A 26008-nucleotide genomic window follows, 5' to 3' on the forward strand; every position below is an offset into this window, starting at 1 on the left:
AGTGAAAACATTATATTTTGGAGAAGTACATTGATTGCATGTTAACTACATCTCAAAAAAAAATTTAAAGATATACTTCAACTGAACTCATTTGAAAAGGGAAAATAAAAAAAAAAAAAGAAAGAAGAACAATCCTGAACTTAGAAGTATTTCATAATATTAAGAGACATGCATTATAAACAGGAAATACCAGTTGACCTGGAAGCAATTTGTTTCCTAGACACGCTTTGCATCTTGGGCATTACAAAGCTACAAAAGCCACATATTGGCAATAAAATGTTATTAATACTACTTCAGGAAAGTATTCATAATTTCAAGAAAAACAAACAGAGAAAACCTTTAGTGCAGGGGTGTCCAATCTTTTGGCTTCCCAGGGCCACACTGGAAGAACAACTGTCTTGGCCCACATGTGAAATACACTAACACTGATGATAGTTGATGAGCTAAAACATTTAGACGTAAGAGTACCTGATGTCAAATCATTACACTTGACTCCTAGGTTCGAAGGCAATTCAAAACAAAACAAAACAAACACAGGAACTAAGAAAATACTTGAATTCAATGTTTGATAATGCTAAACTGTTTTGGGATGGAAGAAAATGGAATGTCCTTCACATTGAGTTTGAAACTGACCTGTGCAGTTTTATTTATCATTATGCAGATTTAAATATTCTACAAGCAATTTTATTTTCATATAGTACTTCTTCAAATCACAATGGTAGAGAAACATTTTTTTTAAATTTCCATTTTTTCATGCAAGTTCACAGAAAAAAAAATTCCACTTTGTTGAGGACCAATACTTTTATAAAGTATTATAAAAATACAGAAACAACGTCTAACTGCTATAAAAATTTCTAGAGGTTTACTCTCAATTTCTGTATCCATCTTAATGTAAGCCAGTCAACATGGTCTGGAAACACATTTTTTAGTATTACTACTGTAAAGGAAGAAATGATCAAAACAAAATAAAACAAAAAAACAGTTTTTAAAAAAAACTAAGATGTAAACCAAATTTTTAAAAAGCAACCAAACTTTATATAAATATTAATATATAATTTATCAACCTAAAGGAAACATGTTTATGAACTGGCCAGAGTTTAGAGTAATTAATTTTATCATAAGAATTTTTAATACAGTTAACATGAAAAATGCTTATTCCATAATTAATCAAACTCTATTTTTAAATTCATTTCTGCTATATTCCATACTTTATTATAATTAACTATATGGCAAAAGCTATACTTGCTGATGAAATGGAAGTGTATCAAATGCGGTAACTACTGTAACTAGTTGAAACAGTAAATTTGCACTTACCACCGTCCATGATTCCTGCTCTTTAGGCTCTAGAATTCCAGAATTAAAAATTTCTAGTAACTGTTGAAGCCCTCCAGCAGCAACAAACTGTAGGCAATTGTGAAAGTAATAGTAAGAGAAAAGCAGATACATAATGCAATAATGCTTGTTGATTCAGTAACTGGATATGTAAAATATTACACATCTTTTATTTACACTATATTCCTTCATTTAAATTACCAAAATAATTTCTATACAAAACAATAAGATAGAGACTACTTTCAAGAATTTAAGGGTGGGTGCAATGGCTCATGCCTGCAATTCTAGCACTTTGGGAGGCCAAAGCCAGAGGATGGCTTGAGGCTAGGACTTTGAGACCAGCCTAGGCAACTTAGGAAGACCTCATCGCTACAAAAAGTAAAAAAATTGGCCAGGTATGGTGGCTGGTGCCTACAGTTTCAGCTACTAGGGAGGCTGAGGTAGGAGGATCACTTGAACCCAAGAGGTCAAGGCTGCAGTGAGCCATGATCATGCCACTGCAATCCAGCCTGTGTGACAAGGTGAGACCCTGTCTCAAACAAAACAAAATAAAACAAGAATTTTTAAAAAGATACACTTGAGGCCGGGCGCAGTGGCTCACGCCTATAATCCCAGCACTTTGGGAGGCTGAGGCGGGCGGATCACGAGGTCAGGAGATCGAGACCATCCTGGCTAACACAGTGAAACCCCGTCTCTACTAAAAACACAAAAAATTAGCCGGGTGTGGTGGTGGGCGTCTGTAGTACCAGCTACTTCGGAGGCTGAGGCAGGAAAATGGCATGAAACTGGAAAGTGGAGCTTGCAGTGAGCAGAGATCGCGCCACCGCACTCCAGCCTGGGTGACAGAGCGAGACTCTGTCTCAAAAAAAAAATATATATATACATATATATATATAAATATAAATAAATATATATATACACACACACAGACACACACATACACTTGAAAAAGGCTATAAATGTCTTTGTATTCCATTAGCCATTTAGTTCTAGACACTGGGATGTCCTCACAGTATCTTTTTTTGCTGCCCAGGCTGGAGTGCCATGGTGCGATCTCGGCTTACTGCAACCTCCACCTCCTGGATTCAAGTGGTTCTCCTACCTCAGCCACCTGGGTATCTGGGATTATGGGCGACGTGCTACCACACCCAGCTCATTTTTGCATTTTTAGTGGAGATGGGTTTTACCATGTTGGCCATGTTGGTCTCAAACTCCTGACCTCAAGTGATCCATCCGTCTCAGCCTCCAAAAGTACTGGATCACAGGCGTGAGCCACCATGCCAGGCCTCTCACAGTATTTCGACATAGGGAAAATCAGAACTAAAAATAGGAGCACCAAGGCATTAAATAATCTCAGTTTACATTATTGAAACTTAAATTAATACATAATTTTTAAACTATGCTTTGTTTTAATAGTATTATTAGTTTAAAAACAATGAAGAATTATAGTATGCACTTTTGAAAAACCGGAGATAAATTATTTTTATCAATACATTGAAAAACACATATGATCAAACCTTGCAACTCCAGGAATTTTTACTATTTTCCACTTGATCCTCACTTGAATCATCTGAATCTGGATAAAGATCACTGTAACTTCCCTATGAGAAAGGCAAAAAAAAAAAAAAAAAGGCAGAATGGCCGAAGAAAAAATTATTCTAGAATGGAAAAGACATTACAGAATTTTGCTCCACAGAAAATACAAACATTTAATGATAATAACGGAAATGCAATTACCGTTGACTCTCTCCTTATTCTTCTATTAGGTTTTCCCAGTGCTTCAATAATTTCCAGAGCATACAATAGCTTGTGGGCGCTCTTAATTTTGAGAAGTTCTTTCCAATTAAATCCATCATTACTCTTAAATTAGAAAAACATGTTTCTCAAGCCAACTTACTCAGGGAACACAAAAAAAGAAAAACTTTAAACAAACTGACACTACATAAAAACTTAAAATATTATATATACTTTGAAACATATTAAAACATATGAAGACTAGTTATATAACTGGTACAAATGGTAAGCTTAAAACATCAATTATTCATTAAATTTTCTGAAAATAAAACTAATAAAATTAATATACAAACAGCAGCATGGGAAAATAATGAACTGTTAATCTTCCCAATTAAAAGAAACAACATTGTAGTCTAGTTGAGTGGGTAAACTTCTGAAGATGGTGATGAATTAAACGTCTGTACTTAATAGTTACAACTACATATTTAAAAGTCATACAAATATATGAACTCAGGAACATTGCTGTTTTCTACTATCAATTCATGAAATAATGTAATTCACACTTAATGTGCATCTTTGAAATGCTATTACTAGTGCTACTGTAAGTCATCATTTGGTATTTTCAAGAGCCCATCTTCTTGACTTCCAAGTCATGTGAGATACTGGATCTCCCAAAATCACATGATAATGTTCCAAATCCTAGAATTTGCATAACATTAGGACATTTGCTTTTTCATTCATCCTACAGGAGTTCTTTTGGAGATCTCCTCAAATAAACTACTTATTACATAAATTTTAAAAACAGTCTTTAAGCCAGGAGTAGTGGCTCATGCCTACAATCCCAGTACTTTGGGAGGCTGAGGTGGGCAGATCATTTGAGGTCAGGAGTTAGAGATCAACTTGGCCAAAACAGTGAAACCCTGTCTTTACTAAAAATACAAAAATGAGCTAGGCATGGTGGCGCACGCCTATGGTCTCAGCTACTGGGGAAGGTTGGGGGAGGAAGGATCACTTGAGCCCTGGTGGCTGTGGCTGCAGTGAGCTGAGACCACGCCACTGTACTCCAGGCTGGGTAACAGAGTGAGACCGTATCTCAAAAATAAATAAATAAATAAATAAATAAATAAATAAATAAATAAAAACAGTCTTTAATGTTAAAGACTTTACAAAGATACCCAACACATGTGAGGTGGTATCCATATGGAAAAAAAATTACCACACACATAAATTTATTTGCCTCATTTTCTCCAATTCCGTCAGTTAATTTGTATAAGCATACAAAACAAACATTGATGCACATCATTTCACCTCGGTGTATTTTCTCTAAACATTACTTTTGTTACTAAGAGCAAAAAACAGTATTAAAAGCATACTGTTATATGATAAAACACTAATATAAAATGTCAACAATTTTAGAAAACATCTTCATCTTGCATTCAGCCTATGTTATTCACCCTCACTAAATAAACAAATGAACATTAAAATGAAGTGGCACTTTTTACCTATTATATGGGTTAAAAACTATATTCAGATTTACTAAGGGTACGTCAACAGGCAACCTTCTACACTATCAATAGGAATATAAACTGGCAACAGCCTCTAGGAGAGTAAACAGATTTTGTGGCCTCACCTGCTCATCTGAGATATTCTGGAATGCCATCAACATATTAGGACATGTAGGAAGAAGCATCAGTAGCTCCCAGACCCGCCTAGACAGATTTTCTGCATGAAGATGAAGTTCTTCACATCGTAAGCTCTACACAAATAAGAACAACTGCTTTATCAAAACAGATCAGAAAAAAGTTTTAAGTTCAAATTTTTGTGTAAAAATATTATCAAATTTGCTAATATTTTTAGCCTTTTTGAAAAGTGAGAAATGAAACATTTCTTATATGATACATAATATTTGAGAAAATTAATAGTCAAGCAGTGTTTTTTCAACTTCTTACTGAACATTTTTCTAGAAAAGCTTTCCTCTAAGACTGATGATGTTCCTCAGGAAACTTTTGAAATAAAAGTGAAAACATCTGTCTAAAGGCCATTCTAACAAATTTCAATATGACTATCATCTATTTCCATTTTGCAGGTCACTATTCTAAGCACAACAAAGACTTGATGAATTAAATCCTTGAACTTCCACTTAGGAAAAGAGCCTATCTGTTTCTCTTATTTTGCTAATCTAAACTTCATTTTTCAGTCTCAGATAGGCAGACATTAAGAAGAAAGCAAACGATTTTAGAGACCTATTTTCTTCCATTACCATTTGTTAAATCTGAGTTCAGAAACTTGCTAAGGCAAGAATAAGTTAAATAATGTCTCAAAAACCATTTAGGAAATAGGCAATTAAAAAAAATTAAAAGTACCACCCTGAGAGGTAAAAAGAGTAAAAACTAAATTGACAGTTTTGGTATTTTCCACGGAGTATGAATTTATTACTACTGCTACTATCATAGTGATTCTTTGGTATAATATGGTCTAGGGATATTCTATAAGCCTATAAAAAGAAACGTAGTTCTTTTGGTATAATGGCAGAAAGATGGTATACTTTGATGGCAAGGAAATCTTTTTTTTTTTTTTTTTTTTGAGACAGAGTTTCGCTCTTGTTGCCCAGGCTGGAGTGTAATGATGCAATCTCAACTCACTGCAACCTCTGCCTCCCAGGTTCAAGTGATTCTCCAATGTCAAGGAAATCTTAGAAAGTTTCAAGGTAAATTTGGTCTTTCACAAGCTTGATGAACAAAGAGAAGCAACCCTTGAGTAACACTGGCGCTTCACTTGAGGAAACGGCCCTCAGTTCTTCAATAAAATGACTCATCATTCCTTTGTAAATAACCATTAAAAAGAGAGAAATATTGAACTCTATGCAAAAAAGGATTTGAAGGAAAAATATCTTCCAAGTGTGCATAACTATGTTCTTCTATGACTGAAAGTATCATGAGACATACACAGTAAAGATACTTTATTTTTTCTTTTTTGTGTAACTCTCACTAGGGCCAAACAAAGAATCAAAGAATCCCTGTATCAACCTGTCAAAAATAAGATTCAATATAGTATCTGCGGCCGGGCGCAGTGTCTCCCACCTGTAATCCCAGCACTTTGGGAGGCCGAGGCAGGAGGATCACGAGGTCAGAGATCGAGACCATCCTAGCTAACACAGTGAAACCCTGTCTCTACTAAAAATACAAACAAAAGTAGCTGGGCATGGTGGTGTGCACCTGTAGTCCCAGCTACTCAGGAGGCTGAGGCAGGAGAATCGCTTGAACCTGGGAGGTAGAGGTTGCAGTGAGCCGGTATCACATCACCACACTCCAGCCGTCTAAAAAAAAAATCTGCTAAAACAATGAAATGCTTTCCCTTTGGTTTAAGCCTCACTACTCAGAATAACGTAATAGCCTATTAACATAATAGCCCAGGATCTCTTATCACTGGTCCTGGTTTTCTCTACTATACCCTCCACACAAACATCTAAATTGTTTCTAAAAGCCCAGAAAAGAGCACATTTCGCTGCTTAAAGCCAGCCATAATGATGGATTAAAAAAAAAAATCATTTAAGGTCCTTTTGTGATATAGGTTACAGTCAACCTTTCTGTCCTAATACTTAAATTACACTATGCTCATATTCCCAGTTTCTCAAACATGTCATTTGCTTTCTTAATGAAGAAAATCTGTAATGCTTTTCTCTTCACTCTTATCAGTAGCTGGACCCAATTTGAACAACTCCTCTTTTGAAAAAACCTTCTGCAAAATTTTTGTCCGCCCCTCTCATTATTCCCCTAATACAGGAACAGAACACCAGCACTAGGTGAGAAAACAGAGGTTTCATGGGCACCTATTAATGATTATTTTGCTTGAAAAAACAATGGAGATTTCTAGGGAATTTAAGAATGTACCATCATGTGAGAAACTGAGGTATAAGAAACAGAGGGCTCAATGGCAGCCCACTGCATCCATGATCAAACACATCATGGAAATGGGAAGAAGTCACTTAACAATCTTGGGGAAGAAAGAAAAGAATACTAGCCTAACACAGAGAAAACCATCAGAATACCACCATTTTACCTGCCTCTAAATCTCAAAATTATAATTTACTGCATAAGCTACATGAATACATGAAAATATCTTAGAAGAAGCCCGTTTAAAGGCATTGTTTTAAAAGTCAGTGGATTGAATATGGCTCCTTTAGGTGATGTCATACACATTCTTGCCTCTGAATGCCATCTTCAGGCTGGGCACAGCAGCTTATGCCTATGATCCCAGCACTTTGGGAGGCTGAGGTGGGAGAATCGCTCGAGACCAAGGTTTGAAACCGACCTGGGCAACATAGAGAGACCATGTCTACAAAACAATTAAAAATTTAGCCAGGCACATTGGCACGCACCTGGAGTTCCACCTATGCAGGAGGCTGAGGCAGCAATCGCTTCAACCTGAGAGATCAAGGCTATATTGAGCTATGATCATACCACTGCACTGCAGCCTGGGTGACACACCAAGACTGTGTCTCACAAAAAAATAAAATAAAATAAAATAAATGGGACCTTTATTATAGTGATAACCCACAAACCATTTTTCTAGACTGTACCTTTTCTCTGAGCTCCATACTTACATATCCAAGTGATTACCTGACATCTCTACTTGATGTCCCTCAGGAATCCATCTATCCTTCAGTTCAAATGGAATCCCCCCGCCCCGTTGCACAGACCAGAAACCCAATGCCATTTCTGTCTTCCTTCTCCTCTTCATTCCCTACTCCTAAAACCCAAAACACCACCAAGTGATGCTTTGACCTGTTGTCCATTTATTTCCACTGCTGCCATCCTATTCCAGGGCAACTCCTTCCTGGACTTGCACATCAAATGCTTTACTGACTTTATTTTTGCCAAAGAAACTTACTAGGTATATTAGGTATCAGGTGTAAAACAAAAATCAGAACATGTTTTTATCCTCTGCTTAAAATCTTTTAATGATGTCCACTTTGAGTAAAATGGAAATGACTCACAATGATACAAAAGGTTTACATTATTTTGCTCTGCCTACCTTTCCAATTTCTTTCCTCTCATTCTACTCTCCCATCCTCTTCCATATTCTCCTTTCTAGCTTTAACAATTCCTAAACCTGCCTAACTCCTTTTATCAAGCATTTCCCCAGAAACCCTTTCTCCAGATTACTTTATCCAGACCATATCTCATCTTTCTAACTGGCTTTTCATCCTTCTAGCTCAGATTATATATAGTCTCCCTCAGAGAGCCCTTTCTAGACCAAAGTATTATAAACAATAATTTGATTAAAACAGTATGCCTGCATCACGTTAGGTACTTAAATAGTTAACGAACAAATAAACGGGTTCTTAATTTTACCTTTTTTTTTGTTTTTGTTTTGAGGTGGTGTCTTGCTCTGTTGTCCAGGCTGGAGTATAGTGGCACAATCTCGGCTCACTGCAACCTCTGCCTCCTGGATTCAAGCGACTATCCTGCCTCAGCCTCTGGAGTAGCTGGGATTACAGGCGCCTGCCACCATGCCCAGCTAATTTTTGTATTTTCAGTAGAGACGGGGTTTCACCATGTTGGTCAGGCTGGTCTTGAATTCCTGACCTCGTGATCTGCCCATCTCAGCCTCCCAGAGTGCTAGGATTACCGGCGTGAGCCACTGCACCCAGCCCAATTTTACTACTCTTAAAAGATTACTGAGGGCCAGGCACAGTGGCTCATGCCTGTAATCCCAGCAATTTGGGAGGCCGAGGTGGGTGGATCACAAGGTCAGGAGTTCAAGACCAGCCTGACCAACATGGTGAAACCCCATCTCTACTAGAAATACAAAAATTAGCTGCCTGTGGTGGCACGCACCTGTAATCCCAGCTACAAAGGAGGCTGAGGCAGGAGAATGGCGTGAACCCGGAAGGCGGAACTTGCAGTGAGCTGAGATCATGCCACTGTACTCCAGCCTGGTTAACAGAGTGAGACACCGTCTCAAAAAAAATAAAAGAAAAGTGAGAAAATTGTGTTTTATAACATTTTATAATCTATAGTTGTATTAAAGTTACTATATCCTCTCAAAAGAGAGACAAAACAAGATTTGTGAAAATGAAACATAGTCACCTCACTATCATCCACTGCTACTTTTCCTGAGGGTGGTTTAAATGATGCAAGCATCTCTAATAAATCAAAAAGAGTAGTTAAATGAGGTTCTTGTAAAAGCAAAAGCATTGGAATGTTGTCCTTCTGAGGGGGTGGGAGGCAAGACGCTGGCAGCTGAACACCTTCCCCTTTCCGCTCTCTCCTTGGTGCACCCAAAGATACAAATACCATCTATAAAAAACAGGAAAAAAAATTTATGCAGATCAAGCTTTTGGTTTAATAAAACAATGAATCTGAAGTATAAAATCACTTAGAATTTTAATATAACAAAGTAATAAGAGCTGTTTTTAAACTACATGTGACTATTCAACTGATGATTATAAACAGATCATTAAAACTCAAACCATGTTTTATATATGTACCTGCATATCCTTAAAACCAAGCTCATGAAGTGCTTTTTCATCATAATCTGTTGTTAACTCGTGTCCAGATGAAATCATCCTGACAGGTCCCATGAGGCCTCCTTAAAAGCAGCAGAACATGGAAATGAATTTGTTTTTAAGAATTAACTTATTTACTGATAAGAATGTAGTTGTAGCAATTAATCACACTACACGTAAAGCTTAAATGTAATTCCAACCCTCCAGATCCAAGGTAAAGAGAGAAAACTCAATAGATTAAGCATAGACATTTCTAGAATGCACTAAGTCCTTTTTGCTGCCTACACCTTCAACTTCATTTGCCACCAGCTTCCCTACCTCACACTATGTTCAGTCAACTGGCCTCCTTGCCTTTTCCTGAAAATACCAAGTATATTACGACCTCAAGGACTAAGATTCCTCTCCAGGAATTCAAGATACTTATTTTCTCACCTCTTTCAATTCTCTCATCTAATGGGAGCTTTCGCTTTACCACCCAATCTAAAAGCTTCACTTCACCATTAACCCTTTATTCTGCTGTATCTTTCTTTAAAGCACTTGTTAACACCTCGTATTTGTTATCCGGGAAGGGAAGGAGAAAAAAAGACAGAAGCAAAGGAAAAAGGGAAATAAAAACAGAAAGAAAAAAAAAAGGAAAGGAAGAATGACAAATTCCCAGTTCCACAAGGGCAGAGGTTGTTTTATTCACACATGCATTCCCAGCACTAAAATGGAGAACACATTCAAATTAAGTAATGTATAATGTACAAGTTTTTTGGGGGGAAAAAAATGATTACAGCACGAAAAGTAAGCAAAATTAAATGTCTGATGAATAATTTAAACTTTAAAACTATTGCTAAATTTCATTCAATATAGAAAAACTCCACTGGACACCAATTACTTTCAAGAAAAATGAGTGTGGTAAGGTTATTGCTTTTCATAATGACATATAACATTTTAAAATTACCTTTCCCTTCACATAAAAAAGGTCTGTGGAAAAAATATTTCAAACACAGAGAAGGAATATGTTTTTCTCCCAAGAGGAGTCATATTGGCAATTTGCCTTAAGCACAATTTTTTTATAACTAAATTGCTAATCATTGTGTAGCTAAATCTATGATTCTTTCCCTTTCTCATTATTTCTAGCCCTCAATCTTGGCCCTCGAAATGGTTTGACAAACAATCCTATTTTCTTCTAAATTTTCCTACCATTTGTTAATGCAGATATGACATTTTAAACATATCCTAAATATTAGAAGGGGTTTTTCTTTCCCCAAACTGAACAAGTCATATGACTGATTTTCGGTATCCATTCTGTATCATTTAACTAACAATTCCCACACCAAAATCATATTATGGTTTAAATGTTTATATAGCTAGTACAGAAGTTCAACTTTCTATTATCCTTGAGTTTTTCTCCCAGAACTTTTTTGTTCTTTTTCCTTTTTTTGTAAAGTACCAATTTACTGACCTCCCAGAACTTCTAATATTGCTTAGTTTATTTATATAGATAACTTCACTATAATTTCATCAAATTTTAAAAATTACATCGGAATTTTTGATAGAACATGTTAAAAAATAAATTTACCTAACATCTTTACAATATTATGTACAGAGGCATGCTATTTCAATTTACTCAGCAGTTCAATTACCTCAAAAAGTTTTATTCTCACATTTTACAAAGACCTCATAATATCACAATTTTCTTTTCTTTTTTTTTTTTTGAGACACTCTGTCACCCAAGGCTGGAGTGCAGTGGCTCAACCTCAGCTCAGTGCAACCTCTGCCTCCTGGGTTCAAGCAATTCTCCAGTCTTGGCCTCCTGAATACCTGCGACTACAGGCGTGCACCATCACACCTAACTAATTTCTGTGTTTTTAGTAGAGACGGGTTTGACCATGTTGGCCAGGCTGGTCTCGAACTCTTGACCTCAAGTGATCTGCCTGCCTCGGTCACCCAAAGTGCTGGGATTACAGGCATGAGCCACCACGCCCAGCCAGAATATCATAACATTTAAAAATTGCTATTGTATACTTGATTTCTTAGTGCCCGATTCATCATGTTGCTCACAAATTATAACTGAATAATCTAATAGCTATACTTTTTTACAGTATATTTTATTCATTTTTTATTTTTATTTATTTTATTGATTTATTGATTTTTATAAATTTATTATTTATTATTTATGTTATAAATTTGTATCGTTTTGTATCATACAAAACTAAAAGAAAAGTAAATGCTTATAAAGCAGCGTGTTCATTAAGAAAAGCTTTGGCTACTGGATAGACAGAAATTCTGTATTAAACTTTTTTTTTTTTTTTTTTTTTTTTTAGATGGGAGTCTCGCTCTGTCACCTAGGCTGGAGTGCACTGGCACTATCTCGGCTCACTGCAAGCTCCGCCTCCCGAGTTCACACCATTCTCCTGCCTCAGCCTCCCAAGTAGCTGGGACTACAGGCACTCGCCACCACGCCCGGCTAATTTTTTGTATTTTTTAGTAGAGATGGGGTTTCACCGTGTTAGCCAGGATGGTTGGTTTCGATCTTCTGACCTCATAATCTGCCCACCTCGGCCTCCCAAAGTGTTGGGATTACTGGCGTGAGCCATTAATACTTTGGTAGTTTTTTTTTTTTTAAAAGACAGAGTCTCGCTCTGTCACCCAGGCTGGAGTGCAGTGGCATGATCTCGGCTCATTGCAACCTCCACCTCCCGGGCTTAAGTGATTCTCATGCCTCAGCCTCCCAAGTAGCTGGGATTACAGGTGCACACCACCAGGCCCAGCTAATTTTTATATTTTTAGCAGAGACAGGGTTTTGCCATGTTGGCCAGGCTGGTCTTGAACTCCTGACCACAAATGATCCACCTGCCTCAGCCTTAAAGCCTTGGGATTACAGGCATGAGCTACCGTGCCTACCAAAGCTTTGGTAGATTTTTATTAAATGTCTAACTTGGTGAGACAATTAAATGTAATTATTAATATTTGCAATATTAAAACACTCTTAGTCATGATTAATTGCTACTCTAATTAAGCATGCATAACTTTGTTCCAAAAGTTATGCAATCACTAGCATTTTATTTAGCATAATGGCCTATATTTGATGTGAGATAGGCCAATATTCTGTGTGTTAACGACAAGTGTTATGGTCTGAACAAATGTGTTCCCCAAATTCGTATGTCGAATCCTAATTATCAAGGTGATGATATTTTGGAAGTGGGATCTTTCAGAGGTTATTAGGTATTAGGCAGAGTCCTCCATCAATGGGAGTGGTGTCTCTACAAAAGAGGTCCAAAGGAGCTTGCTTCAGCCTTTTACCACATGAAGACACAGCAATAAAGCACCATCTATGAGAAAGCTGTCACTAGACATTGAATCTGCTGGCACCTTGATCTTGGAATTCCCAAGTTCCAGACCATGAGAAATAAATTTCTTTTTTTTTTTTTTTTTTTTTGAGACGGAGTCTTGCTCTGTAGCCCAGGCTGGAGTGCAGTCGCCGGATCTCAGCTCACTGCAAGCTCCGCCTCCCAGGTTCACGCCATTCTCCGGCCTCAGCCTCCCAAGTAGCTGGGACTACAGGCGCTGCCACCTCGCCCGGCTATTTTTTGTATTTCTTAGTAGAGATGGGGTTTCACCGTGTTAGCCAGGATGGTCTCGATCTCCTGACCTCGTGATCCGCCCATCTCGGCCTCCCAAAGTGCTGGGATTACAGGCTTGAGCCACCGCGCCCGGCCTTCTTTTGTTTATAAGCTACCCCGTTTATGGTATTTTTATATAGCACACTGGATGGACAATGACAACACATTAATGTTGACTATTATGGCTGAATTGGATTTTATAATACATTGAGCTGCTTTCTATCTTATTACTTTTGAGAAGATCTTTTTAACATAAGAGCTACTTATTCCTTATCAGTTCTAAACAGAATTTTTACCTTTTTAAAAAAATTAATGTTTCAAGACAAAATGAAATCTTAAAAACTCATTTCTAATTGAATACTGAAAACACACATGTAATTTTTCCCCTTTACAACTCCAATAAAATAAATTTTAAAAATTTTACAGAGATAGGACGGGTGTGGTGGCTCACGCCTGTAATCCCAGCACTTTGGGAGGCCCAGGTAGGTCGATCATGAGGTCAGGAGTTCGAGACCAGCCTGGCCAGTATGACGAAACCCTGTCTCTACCAAAAATACAAAACTTAGCAGGGTGTGGTGGCATGCACCTGTAGTTGCGGCTACTTGGGAGGCTGAGGCAGGAAAATCGCTTGAACCCGAAGGCAGGGTTTGCAGTGAGCTGATATCACGCCACTGCACTCCAGCCTGGGCAACAGTGCGAGACTCAAGGAAAAAAAAAAATTACAGACATAAACTGACAAGGAGAAAAAAAGGAGATCGTACCAATAAAGTTTGCAAGGTGACCATGAAATAAACTCGTGATGAACAGTAAGCCCCAAAAAAAGATACATCACAAAATGATTTAGCGTAAGAGTAAGATTAACATCTAACCCTCACACAAAAAAAACAAAAGGAAGAAAGAAAAGGAACAGTACCTCAGAAATATGCAACACCTTAACCAACAGCAACACCTTAACCAACAGCCTAGAAACATTATAGGCTCAGAAATCACAAGGGTAAGGAGAGAAGAAAAAGAGAAAAAAATGAAGCACTATATAATTGCTAACCTTTTCTAAGTTTGATAAAAGTTATAAACTCACAGATCTGAGAAGGTAAACTAAACCCAGATCTCAAACACAAAGGCACACTCGTAATCAAAATGCTGAAAATCAATGTTAAAGAAAAAGCTTTATATCCTTTTTCTTTCCTCCATCGTCGGCTTTAAAGGACAAAAGATAAGGAAAGCCACCGACTCAGGTCACAAACTTTGCAAGCCAAATAATAACAGAACAACAATTTTAAAGTTCTGAAAGAGGATAAAACAACCTCATGACCTAGAATTCGATGTCCAGTGAAACTACCCATCAACAATGAAGGCAAAATAAACATTTTTAAATAAACTTTTTTGTAGACAAACAAAAGCTTGAGAAAATTTGTCACCAGAACACCTAGCGTACAAAGCTTTAACGGAAGTTTATTAGAAAGAAGGGGAAGAGGTCCGGCGCAGTGGGTCACCCCTGTAATCCTAGGACTTTGGGCGGCAAGGTGAGAGAACTGCTTGAGCCCAGGAGTTCAAGACCAGCCTGGGCAATATGGCAAAACCCTGTCTCTACAAAAAATACAAAAATCAGCTGGGCATGATGGCTGGCACCTGTAGTCCCAGCTACTCAGGAGACTGAGGTGGGAGGATCACCTGAGAACGGGAGGTTAAGGCTGTGGTGAACTATGATTATGCCACTTCACTCCAGCCCGGGTGACAGAGTGAGACCCTGTTTCAAAAAAATAAATAAATAAAATAAAATAACAGAAAGAAAGGTGGAAAAGAAACCAAAGAGAAACTTAGATCTATGCACAGGAATGCAAAGTGTCAGAAGTGCTAAATATGTGCTAAAAAAGAAACTGAAGAGATGGGACAAATAGAAAATATTTACATTGAATGTAAATAATCTAAACACTAAAATGTAGACACCAACAGAATGAACCAAAAAAAGCAAAATTCAACAATTAAGCAAAATGTTAATCTCAAAAAGGTATTTCAACTTTAAAAATAGGCATATTTTTTCAGAGAAAAAAGAGCTCTTAGATATTGAAAGTATGACAGTAGAAATGAAAAATTCAGTAGAAAGACTGCAAAATAATATTGAGAACATCTCTCAGGAACTTGAGTTAAAACTTATAAAAAGAAACATAGAAATTAGGGAGATCTTAGAGACAAAACATCTAGATAATGGATATGCTCCATAAAGAGAGAAAATGATAAAACAGAAGACAAGAAATCTATGAACCATTTCAAGAAAATTTCTCCAAACTGAAAATTATAATCTGCCAAACTGAAAGGGCCCAACGCTAAATACCTAAATACGTAAATACTGAGGAAAACCCATCACAATCACTGAAAAAAGACCTATACTCAGGTCCAGAACACTAAGAAAAAAGTGAAGACTGATTAATGTCTACAAGAAAAAATACTGCATGTTAGCTGGGCGTGGTGGCTCATGCCTGTAATCCCAGCACTTCGGGAGGCCTAAGTGGGCAGAAAGTCTGAGCTCAGGAGTTTGAGACCAGCCTAGGTAACATGGTGAAAATCTGTCTCTACTAAACATACAAAAAATTAGCCGGGAATGGTAGCACCTGCCTGCAGCCCCAGCTACTCAGGGGGCTGAGGTGGGAGAATCACTTGAACATGAAGGTTGCAGTAAGCCATAATCATGCCACTGCACTCCAGCCTGGGTGACAGAGGGAGACTATCTCAAAAAAAAAAAAAAAAAAGACATACTGTATGTAAAAAATATCAGAAATCAGAATGGCTTCAGAATTCAACAGCAACAATGAAAGCAAGAAACAATGGAGAAGCACCTCTAAAATTCTGCAACAAAATTATTTCCAACTTAAAATTCTATACCCAGCTAATTTATCATTTGGGTATGAAAACATGAGATACATATTATTAATCATGCAAGGAATAAAAAACATTACCCCGACAATCTTATCACAAGAAACCACTGAATAGAACACTCTCTTGTATTCCAGAAACACACACACACACAGTCAACCAATAACGAGAAAGGTATGGATAATGGAAACAGAATACCCAACATAGGAGAGAAGAGAATCACCAGAAGGATGATAAAAGATATCACACAATGACTGCTGTGCCCCAAATTTGGAGGACAATTAGTAAGATCAGTGTGACTTTGGAGAAACGCATTGAGGGTTATCATGACCAAGACCCCTGCTGCCACTGTACTATCTTCTCTATGTTACAAAAGAATGGACAATGAACCTGGTCCAGATTCTTATCTGTATGTGGACCGTCTTTACCAAGTGCTAGGGAGGTTCCTGCTCTCACCTCCATGTACTACTGCTTGAATCAGCAGAGGACATTCATTTCATCCTACAGAAGAAATTCTGCTTTGACCTACTCCTGAGAGTTACTGTAGATCATGAAGAGCTTAGAAAAAGAAAATACAAATTCTATGAAAACATTTCTGTTGGATATTCCAGTATTTTTATCAACATTATAGCAATAGGATATGTCTTAACTGTGCTGAGACATATACTTGAGAACTTTCCCACTGATATCCCCAAATTAGGCTATACATATCTGTAGGGAAGGTTTATAACTTGTCATCTTCTGCAATCCTGTATCTAATAGTAGCCATATGTCCCTTTTTCTTTATCCACTAGGTTTGTGGTTGCTAAACTGTTTCACAAAACTAAATAAAAACACATACATGGAGGTAAGGCTATAAACAACACTAAAAAAACAAATTCAAAAATCAAGACAGTGTTAAGGAGAAGCGGAAATTATGTTATTGGGTAGGGACACAACAGTAGCTTCTACTAACGTTCCAGTTCTTGACCTGGATGGTAGGTACATGGATTTTCACTTTATTATTTTCATACACTTTACACACACTACATTTCAACCTAATGAAAGTAAGATACATTTGGATTCAGAAATTCCATAATGAGGTATTTATCCAACATACATGAAATAATGTAGAGACAAAGATATTCTCTGTCACATTGTTTGTAACAGCAAAATAATGAAAACAATCTAAATGTCCATTCGTAGAGAACAGGGAAAATGAATCAAGTTATTACTATAAAGTGAACTATGCAGATCTCAAAAAGAATGAGGTAACTTTCTACATGAACTAACATGAAGTGTTTTCTAAGATAATGATATGCCCTACAAGCAAACAGAACAGTAAAGATGGAATTCCACCATTTGTGTTTTACATATACGTGTGTGTGTGTGTGTGTGTGTGTATATATTCTTACGTTATATCTTGGTATCTCTGGAAAGAGATCAGAAACATATATATTAGATATGATATATATATATATATATATATATATATATATATTAGGCCTACGTGAAAAATTTCTTAAGATACTTTTGGTAGGCAAGGAGAGATGCACAGGTGGGACATGAAGGTGTGTTATTTTTATATACTCAGAAAAAATGAAAATGAAATATATGAAAAAAACTGTTGGGTTAAAGTGGATGAGTAGTACATGGAAATTTAAATTTACCAAAAATTCCCAAATTGCTTATGAAATAAATTTCAAGAATTATTTTATGATCACATCAAAAGTCTAAAATAGAATTTTTTGAGAAACAAAAGAATTTTTTGCAAATAGCATCTGAAGCAACTCTCAACAGCTTCTTATCTAAGAATGAATGGTACTAAAGGGAGGGGAGGGTGAGGGGAGCCATGAACATGGACGGTGGACCTTCAAAGTAAAACTTCAAAGTTGCTACTTTGGTTTGAATTTTTTTGTTCTCTCTGAAAACTCATATTGAACATTCGTCTCCAATGCAACAGGTTTTAGAGGTGGGGCCTTTGGAGAGGCCATGAATGAATTAATGACATTATAAAAGGGTCTGATGGAGGGAGTCTGTTCCTTTTTCACCCTTTCACCCTCTGCCTGTGAGGAGGCAGCATTCAAGCTGCCACTTTGAAAGCAGAGAGGAGCCCTCACCAGATGCTGGTACCTTGATCTTGGACTTCCCAAATTCTGTTCTTTACCTAGTTTGTAGTATTGTCATAGCAACACAAGACAAACCAAGACAGTTGCTATATGATACAACCAAGAAAAGAAACAAGAGAAGAGAGAAAAAAGAAAGAAAAAGAAAGAAAAAAGAGAGAAAGAAAGAAAGAGAGAAAGAGAAAGAGAAAATTTGAATTGAAGGGCTTACCAGGAAACTCTCCTTTTCGGTTGCTTTGACCAAACTCCTGAAGCTGAGCTTGTTGGTTTATTTGTTCTTTCTGCAAATTTTCATACCAATGAGTTACTTCAGCCCTAAGATCTGCTACCTGGTCACTAGGATACATTTCAATAGTCATCTGAAATATGAGATGCAACCAATTTAAAAATACAAAAAGAACATATATTTGACCTGGGAAATGTTATCAACTTCGAAATTAAAACTATGTAAGTACCTTGTCAGGAAGTCCAGCTGGCTGGCATACAACTCTTAGCGGCAGAGACTGTTTGTCACTCAGTGCTTTCAAATGACTACTAATACCAGTGCCTTCAATTTGCCACTGTCTCAGATGATATGCAAACCTAAAACATGACAAAAACAACAAATAGAAAGGATACCATTTTATGCCATTTTAAACCATTTTAATGTTACGCAAGCTTTTATCATCTTACAGACTGGAAAAGTCCAAAAGAAGTTCTAAGTTCATTCCAATTTATTCTACAGCAACAAATTTAAGTTCAGATTCATCACACTGAATCAAAGCTAAATGCATAATAACAGCTAAGAGCTCCTAACAAAATAGTCACCAAGAGAAATTACTGAGGAAAAAAACAAAATCTCCTTAAGGCCAGTTTTTTTTTTTTTTTTTTTTTTTTTTTTAATAGAGAGAACAGAAATATTAGTAGGAGAGTCAGGGGAAATTAAAAAAAAAAAAAAAAAAAACTAATTCAGTAAATGAAATAGCAAGCTGTGATTCCTACATTCAGAAGGAAAAAACATATTAAGAAAAATTTTTCAGGGACAGAAACATTCTAGTAATATATACTAACCAGCCTAATAGAATTTGAGAGTCAATTCATGGCTGTTAAAATTATAAAGTGAATTACAAAGACTTGTATTTTAAAGGAAACAGGCACCTAGCATGATAATCACTAAACAATTTTCTAACTAATTTTCAGACATACCTTTTTTTTTAACTAAATTCAGGTACCCGAATTTAGTTTTAAAAAAAAAAAAAGTCTAAAACTAATCAGCAAATTCGGAATAGAAGGATAAAAACTGAGGGAATGAATGAACTTGTCTAATTTCCACATGATCTGATGTATGAGCAAAAGAGTAATCTTAAAACAATGTTTCCTGCTACATATTGAAGACCAGAGTTTCTCCACAGTGGCACTACTGACATTTTAAGCCCAATTAATAATTTGTTGTTATCAGAAGGCAGAGATGAATAGGGATGAAGGAGGCTATATCTCATGCTCTCATATTCAACAGCATCTCACCAGATACCAACAACATGCTCCCTTGCTGTGATAATCAGAAGTGTCTCCAGGAATTATATACTACATTTTGGGAAACAAAAACATTTCTGGCTGGAACCACTATTTAAGATTATAACTTTATCTCTTTTTAAAAAGAAAACAATTTAAGACATTATTATTTATTCCCTTAATATACAGAACACAAAAAACAATTCTATTTTTCAATCTACAGATGTTAGACAATCTTCAATTAATAATAGCACTAAGCACATCAAGAACAAAGTTTTGCATGAAAAATACCTAGGTAAATTTTTTTTAACTACTGCTTAGTTTTGTGACTGTTCAATTTTATCCATATCCTAGTTATTCTACTTGTAACAAAACATTTTTATATAAACTATTTAACATCAACATTAACTTTCAGCAAAAACATGAACAAATAAAAAGATATCAAGAACATAATTTTTTTTTCACAACTGAGTTAGAAAAAAATCTGTACATCTGAGAAGGAATTTTTGGACTCAAATTCATTAAATTTACAAAACCACCACCGAACACTCAAAAAACGAGTAATTTTTAAAGACTTAAAGTAAGTACTTATTTTAGACACTGGTAATATTGTGAAAGGACTAAGGGTGTGAATCAACAGGCCCTTATTGGTTTGTTGTCTGTAGATCCTATAGCATAGAAAAAATTCTGGAAGTATGGGTATCATTAACAGTATCTCCACGAGGAAGACAGCAATTATAGCAGACTTTCATTTTCTACATCACAGTGTAATATCTGAATTTTATAATATGTATTAATTTGAATAAGATACACCACCACATTTGCTCTTTTTAACACTTTATCTTTTTAAGTGGTTAAAGTTATAAGGCAGTATAAAGTTTCTGTGCAAAAAACCGAGTTCCCTTCCACATTCATAAAAAACACAAGGAATTCTTTAAGCGGAATTTCCATGAATTGCAATCTTAATCAAAATAAAGAATTTCATAATGTCCAAATGTTTCAAATCATGGAAGCATGTTATTTATAGGGAATGTATAAAATATCTTTACTATGCAATATTTCTTGATACTTTAAAAATGTCAATAAATATCAATTGTATCACTTTTCAATATCAAACTAAGATCTGAAGTTGAAAAAAGTTACTAATTTTAACAATTTTTTTCAACACAGTTCTTAGTACTTTTACATTTGCTCATAATGATTTTTAACAAATAGAATTTCTTAAAACTATCTACTCACCTTTCATTTCAGTCGATATATTCATAAATATTAATTTGCTTTATTTCTGTATTACACAGGTTATGTCTAAATTAATTATACAGATATTCATTAACAGAATTTTTTGGTCATGTTTCCATGGTAAATGGAAATTCAAAATTAAAATACTGTCTCCTAGTCCAGGAAGAAAAAAAAAACAGCAAATGAAACATATGACTCAACTTGATTCAACTATGAGATTATTTGATGTTCTTGGTAAGAGTTTGAGAGAAACTTTTTTTTAGTAGTGGTGTTCTGCCTTTTTAATCAAAGTCAATACTTTCTTAGAGATGGAATTCTAACGATTCTTATTCATGCATATCTGCTCAAACTCTAATTATTATTAAAGCTCTGCAATATTTATCAGGAACCCGTATTGCCTATTCCAAGGCAACATGGTATATACTCTTAATAAAAATTACTTCTATTACTGACCCTTCATTTTGGTAAATTATGCTTTGTACCTGACCCCAACAAAAACTTTAGATTCACTTTAAGAATATTTCTGGATATGTCAGGAATAAAAATGAAATTCATTCTAACAGTGTGATATTTAAAAAATTACCTTCTCCTAAACGCTTCCAGATGTGTCTTCAGCATAAGGAGTCCTCTTTCTATAACCATGAGACTTGAGTGTGATTCCTGCTCAAGACTGCTAGAAGCTATCATAAGACTCTCCATGCACTTACTAATAAATTCTTGCTCCTTCTCCAAACCCGTTTTACCTGAAAGACAATGTTTAGACACATATATTAGCCTTACATTCTTGTTTAGCTGTATCAAAGAAAAATTTTAGCTTAACGAAACACCCTCAAAAAAAATTACCTATTAGACAATATTTCAAATCACTTACCATTAATATAATAGGAGTTAATATACTGGATAGCTGCTCGACTGACATCACCAGATTGTGCTCTTAAAGCAATGCCCCAAAATTGGTCCATACCACACAGCTAAGAAGAAAAATACGATACCTCTAAATTTTGTCTGTCAAACTATGTAACTCATCATAAGACTGAAGTATCAAAAGTAAAAATCATAGGCAACTCCTATTATTCAGCTATTAAATAACAAAAATAAATGATTTAAGAATTTCCTCAATTGATGAAATACACCTGTACTAATTCTAAAAACTATTTACACAGCAGCTAACAATACATGCATAATATTTAACTCACAAGTTGTGACTACATAGTAGGAAAATTCTAGTCCTGAAAAACATACCACAAAGGAATAAAAAACAAATACAATAATGAGCACAATGCTTCAATGAATCCATCCAACTTACACTGATAAAACCACTGCCTTCTGGTATTCACAGAATATTAACAAGATATGCTAACTCAAGTTCTCATTTTTTTTTTTTTTTGAGAACAGAGTCTCACTCACTTGCCCAGACTGGAGTGCAGTGGCACAATCTTGGCTCACTACAACGTCTGCCTCCCAGGATTCCAGGGATTCTCATGCCTTAGCCTCCCAAGTAGCTGGGATTACAGGCATGCGCCACAACGTCTGGCTAATTTTTCTGTATTTTAGTAGAGACAGGGTTTCACCATGTTGGCCAGGCTGGTCTCGAACTCCCTACCTCAGCTGATTCGCTCGCCTCGGCCTCCCAAAAAGGTGGAATTACAGGCGTGGGGCCACTGCGTCCAGCCTCACTCAAATTTATGATGTTAACCATGAGATGACCAAAAAAAAAAAAAAAAAAGGTTTCACTAAAAACTACAGAAAAAGTAGGGAGTGGAACTTCCAAAAGTTGGGCAAAGAAAGATGTCCTTCTATGTTGGCAGCTGAACAACTTTAGTGTTAATGTCACCTTCTTTAAAAAGGTAGTATTATTTCATAATAGAGCATGACTACTTCTTAGGTAAATCAAATACGTTTAGTTGTCTGAAATTACCAAATTGAAAATCATCATAGTGGGCCGGGCACAGTGGCTCACACCTCTAATCCCAGCACTTTGGGAGGCTGAGGCAGGCAGATTGCCTGAGCCTGGAGTTTGAGCCTGGCCAGCACAGTGAAACCCCGTCTCTACTTTAAAAAAAAAAAAAAAAAAGCCAGGCATGGAGGCATGTTCCTGTCATCCCAGCTACTCTGGAGGTTGAGGCAGGAGAATTGGTTGAACCTGGGAGGCAGAGGTTGCAGTGAGCTGAGATTGTGCCACTGGACTCCAGCCTGGATGACAGAGCAAGACTCCATCTCCAAAAAAAAAAAAAAGAAGTTATCAAAGTGATACTGAAGCAAGAGTTAGGACTAAAAAACACTGAAAAACCTACTCAGACGAGAAAAGAAGGCGGTAGGAAAATAAAATAAAAGCATTTTAGATACAATTAAAATTATTCTGGCCAGGCATAGTGGCTCATACCTATAATCCTAGCAGTTTGGGAGGCCAAGGCAGGTGGGAAACTTGAGGTCAGGAGTTCGAGACTAGTCTGGCCAATATGGTGAAAACCCAACTCTACTAAAAATACAAAAATTAGGCCAGGCGCGGTGGCTCAAGCCTGTAATCCCAGCAATTTGGGAGGCCGAGGTGGGTAGATCATGAGGTCAGGAGATCGAGACCATCCTGGCTAACCCGGTGAAACCCCGTCTCTACTAAAAAACACAAAAAACTAGCCGGGTGTGGTGGCGGGCGCCTGTAGGTCCAGCTACTCAGGAGGCTGAGGCAGGAGAATGGCGTGAACCCAGGAGGCAGAGCTTGCAGCGAGCCGAGATTGTCCCACTGCACTCCAACCTGGGTGACGTAGCAAGACTCCGTCTCAAAAAAAAAAAAAAAATACAAAAATTAGCTGGGCGTGGTGGCACACACCTGTTGTCCCAACTACTCAGGAGGCTGAGACAGGAGAATGGCATGAACCCGGGAGGCGGAGCCTACAGTGAGCCGAGACTGTGGCACTATACTCCAACCTGGGTGACAGAGCAAGACGCCGTCTCAAAAAAACTAATCATAATGGCCTGGTGCAGTGGCTCATGCCTGTAATCCCAGCACTTCGGGAGGCCAAGGCGGGTGGGATCACCGGAGGTCAGGAGTTCAAAACCAGCCCCGTCTATACTAAAAATACAAAAATTAGCCAGGCATGGTGGCACACCCCTGTATTCCCAGCTACTACAGGAAACTGGGGCAAGATAATTGCTAGAACCCAGGAGGTGGAGGTTGCAGTGAGCTGAGATCACACCACTGCACTCCTGCCTAGGTGACAGAGCCAGACTCCATCTCAAAAAATACCAACAATAAAAATTTTTAAAAATTTATTCTTTTTCCTTTCTTAAAAAATTTCCCCAAATTTGCTAAGAGATAAAATTATTCTTTTTTTTGTTTTTTCAGATGGAGTCTTGCTCTGTTGCCCAGGCTGAACCAAATGGCATAAAAATCGTATTTGAGACAAATCAATCTTTTATTTGAAGTAAAATATTTGGCTGTATTATCTAGGAATGTCTAGGAGAATCAAAGAATACTCACATGACCACTTTATAAATCAAGAAACATGTAACAGGTTTTCATTAAGCACACCCAATGTTATCTTTGGTACTGAAAAATAAATTTGCTTTATAAAACTTTTGAAACCAGAGAACAGAATTAGGCTGAGCATGTTGGCTCATGCCTGTAATTCCAAGCACTTTGGGAGGCCAAGGCAGGCAGATCACTTAAGGTCAGGAGTGCAAGACTAGCCTGAGTAACACAGTAAAACCCCGCCTCTACCAAAAATACAAAAATTAGCGAGGCATGGTGGCAAATGTCTGTAATCCCAGCTACTTGGGGGGCTGAGGCTGGAGAATCGCTTGAATCCGGGAGGTGGAGGCTGCAGCGAGCTGAAATCGCACCACTGCACTCTAGCCTGGGCGACAGAGCTAGACTCCATTTCAAAACAAACCAACCAACCCAACTGCATTGCACAAGTAGTAAATTCTATGCTTTGTAGAAAAATAATTTGGTAACCAAATTTGATAATCTAATTTAAGGAATAAAGTTGCCTAATTAAGTAAGTCTAAATCCTTACCTCAGAATTTGAACCACCATCGTAGGCACTGGTAGCCAATCGAGCCAAGTTACAGAGATGCTGAAACAGGTTTAAGCCAGTCATGCTAATTGTTTCAGGTTTTAGCTGGGGCATCTTTGGGAGGGTAGGGGGAAACACAAAGCTAATTTAGTGTGATAATTCACAGATTTTATTAAATTTAAATAAACGTTACTGAAAACATTGTGGAAGGAAACAGATCAGCTTGAATTTTTAGTGATAATTTAAAAAAATAAAAATATATAATAATTTGGCTGGACACGGTGGCTCAGTACTTTGGGAAGCCAAGGCAGGGAGACTGCTTGAGCTCAGAAGTTTGAGACCAGCCTGGGGAACACGGCAAAACCTCATCTCTATGAAAAATACAAAAATCAGCCAGGCATGGTGGTATGTGGCTGTAGTCCCAACTACTCAGGAGGCTGTAGTGGGAGAATTGCTTGAGCCCGGGAGGTCAAGGCTACAGTGAGACGTGATCGCACTACTGCACTCCAGTCTTAGAGACAGAGCAAGCCTATCTCAAAAAAAAAAAATGAAACGAAAAATGAAAATACATATGTATGTGATTTAATGAACATTTTATTCAGGTAATAACTGAAACCTGTCTGATACAGGTTTCAATTCTGAAGATGTGCATAGACCCAAATCAGAGGACATAAATAAAAACATCTACCATGCATTGTATATCTATATCATACAAACTTATGGGAGGTACAGCTGCAAGTACAGTTTTTGTTAAAGTCAGCAGTTGAAATTTAAGATGGCAAAAGTTATATTTGTAGCTCTGTCTTGGGTCTGTTAAGTGATTTAGTTTATACACACGAAAACTCATTCATATATATACTCAGTTCTAACACAGAGATAATGTCACACTTTGCGGACAGCCTTCACAATCTCAAAAATAAGCATAAAAAAGTCTTTGCATTATTTTCACTGAGTTTCAAAATTCAATTGGGAATAGCTCATTCAGAATAATGTCACCTGAAGTAACTGTGGCATGTGGTAAAGAAGAACAAAAATTGGAACATCTTTACGATAATGACAGCACTTCCTAATATGCCTTCCCAGAATCTACACATACTG

At 36.9% G+C, this 26008-nt stretch overlaps 1 protein-coding gene across 1 annotated transcript in view; it reads right to left on the minus strand.

Moving 5' to 3' along the window:
- USP34 (ubiquitin specific peptidase 34) overlaps nt 1–26008 on the minus strand; it is a 288446-nt gene that overhangs the window by 108923 nt on the left and 153515 nt on the right. Inside the window, exons 23-33 of the mRNA XM_025405742.1 lie at nt 24911–25024; nt 21766–21865; nt 21478–21637; nt 18620–18746; nt 18376–18523; nt 9560–9660; nt 9159–9368; nt 4697–4822; nt 3070–3192; nt 2850–2933; nt 1315–1401 (exon numbers count right to left, since the gene is read on the minus strand). Of these exons, the coding sequence (XP_025261527.1) occupies nt 1315–1401; nt 2850–2933; nt 3070–3192; nt 4697–4822; nt 9159–9368; nt 9560–9660; nt 18376–18523; nt 18620–18746; nt 21478–21637; nt 21766–21865; nt 24911–25024 (1380 nt within the window). The remainder of the gene's footprint in view (nt 1–1314; nt 1402–2849; nt 2934–3069; nt 3193–4696; nt 4823–9158; nt 9369–9559; nt 9661–18375; nt 18524–18619; nt 18747–21477; nt 21638–21765; nt 21866–24910; nt 25025–26008) is intronic.

The sequence above is a fragment of the Theropithecus gelada genome, chromosome 13 (genome assembly GCF_003255815.1).
Source record: "Theropithecus gelada isolate Dixy chromosome 13, Tgel_1.0, whole genome shotgun sequence".
Taxonomy (NCBI): Eukaryota; Metazoa; Chordata; class Mammalia; order Primates; family Cercopithecidae; genus Theropithecus; species Theropithecus gelada.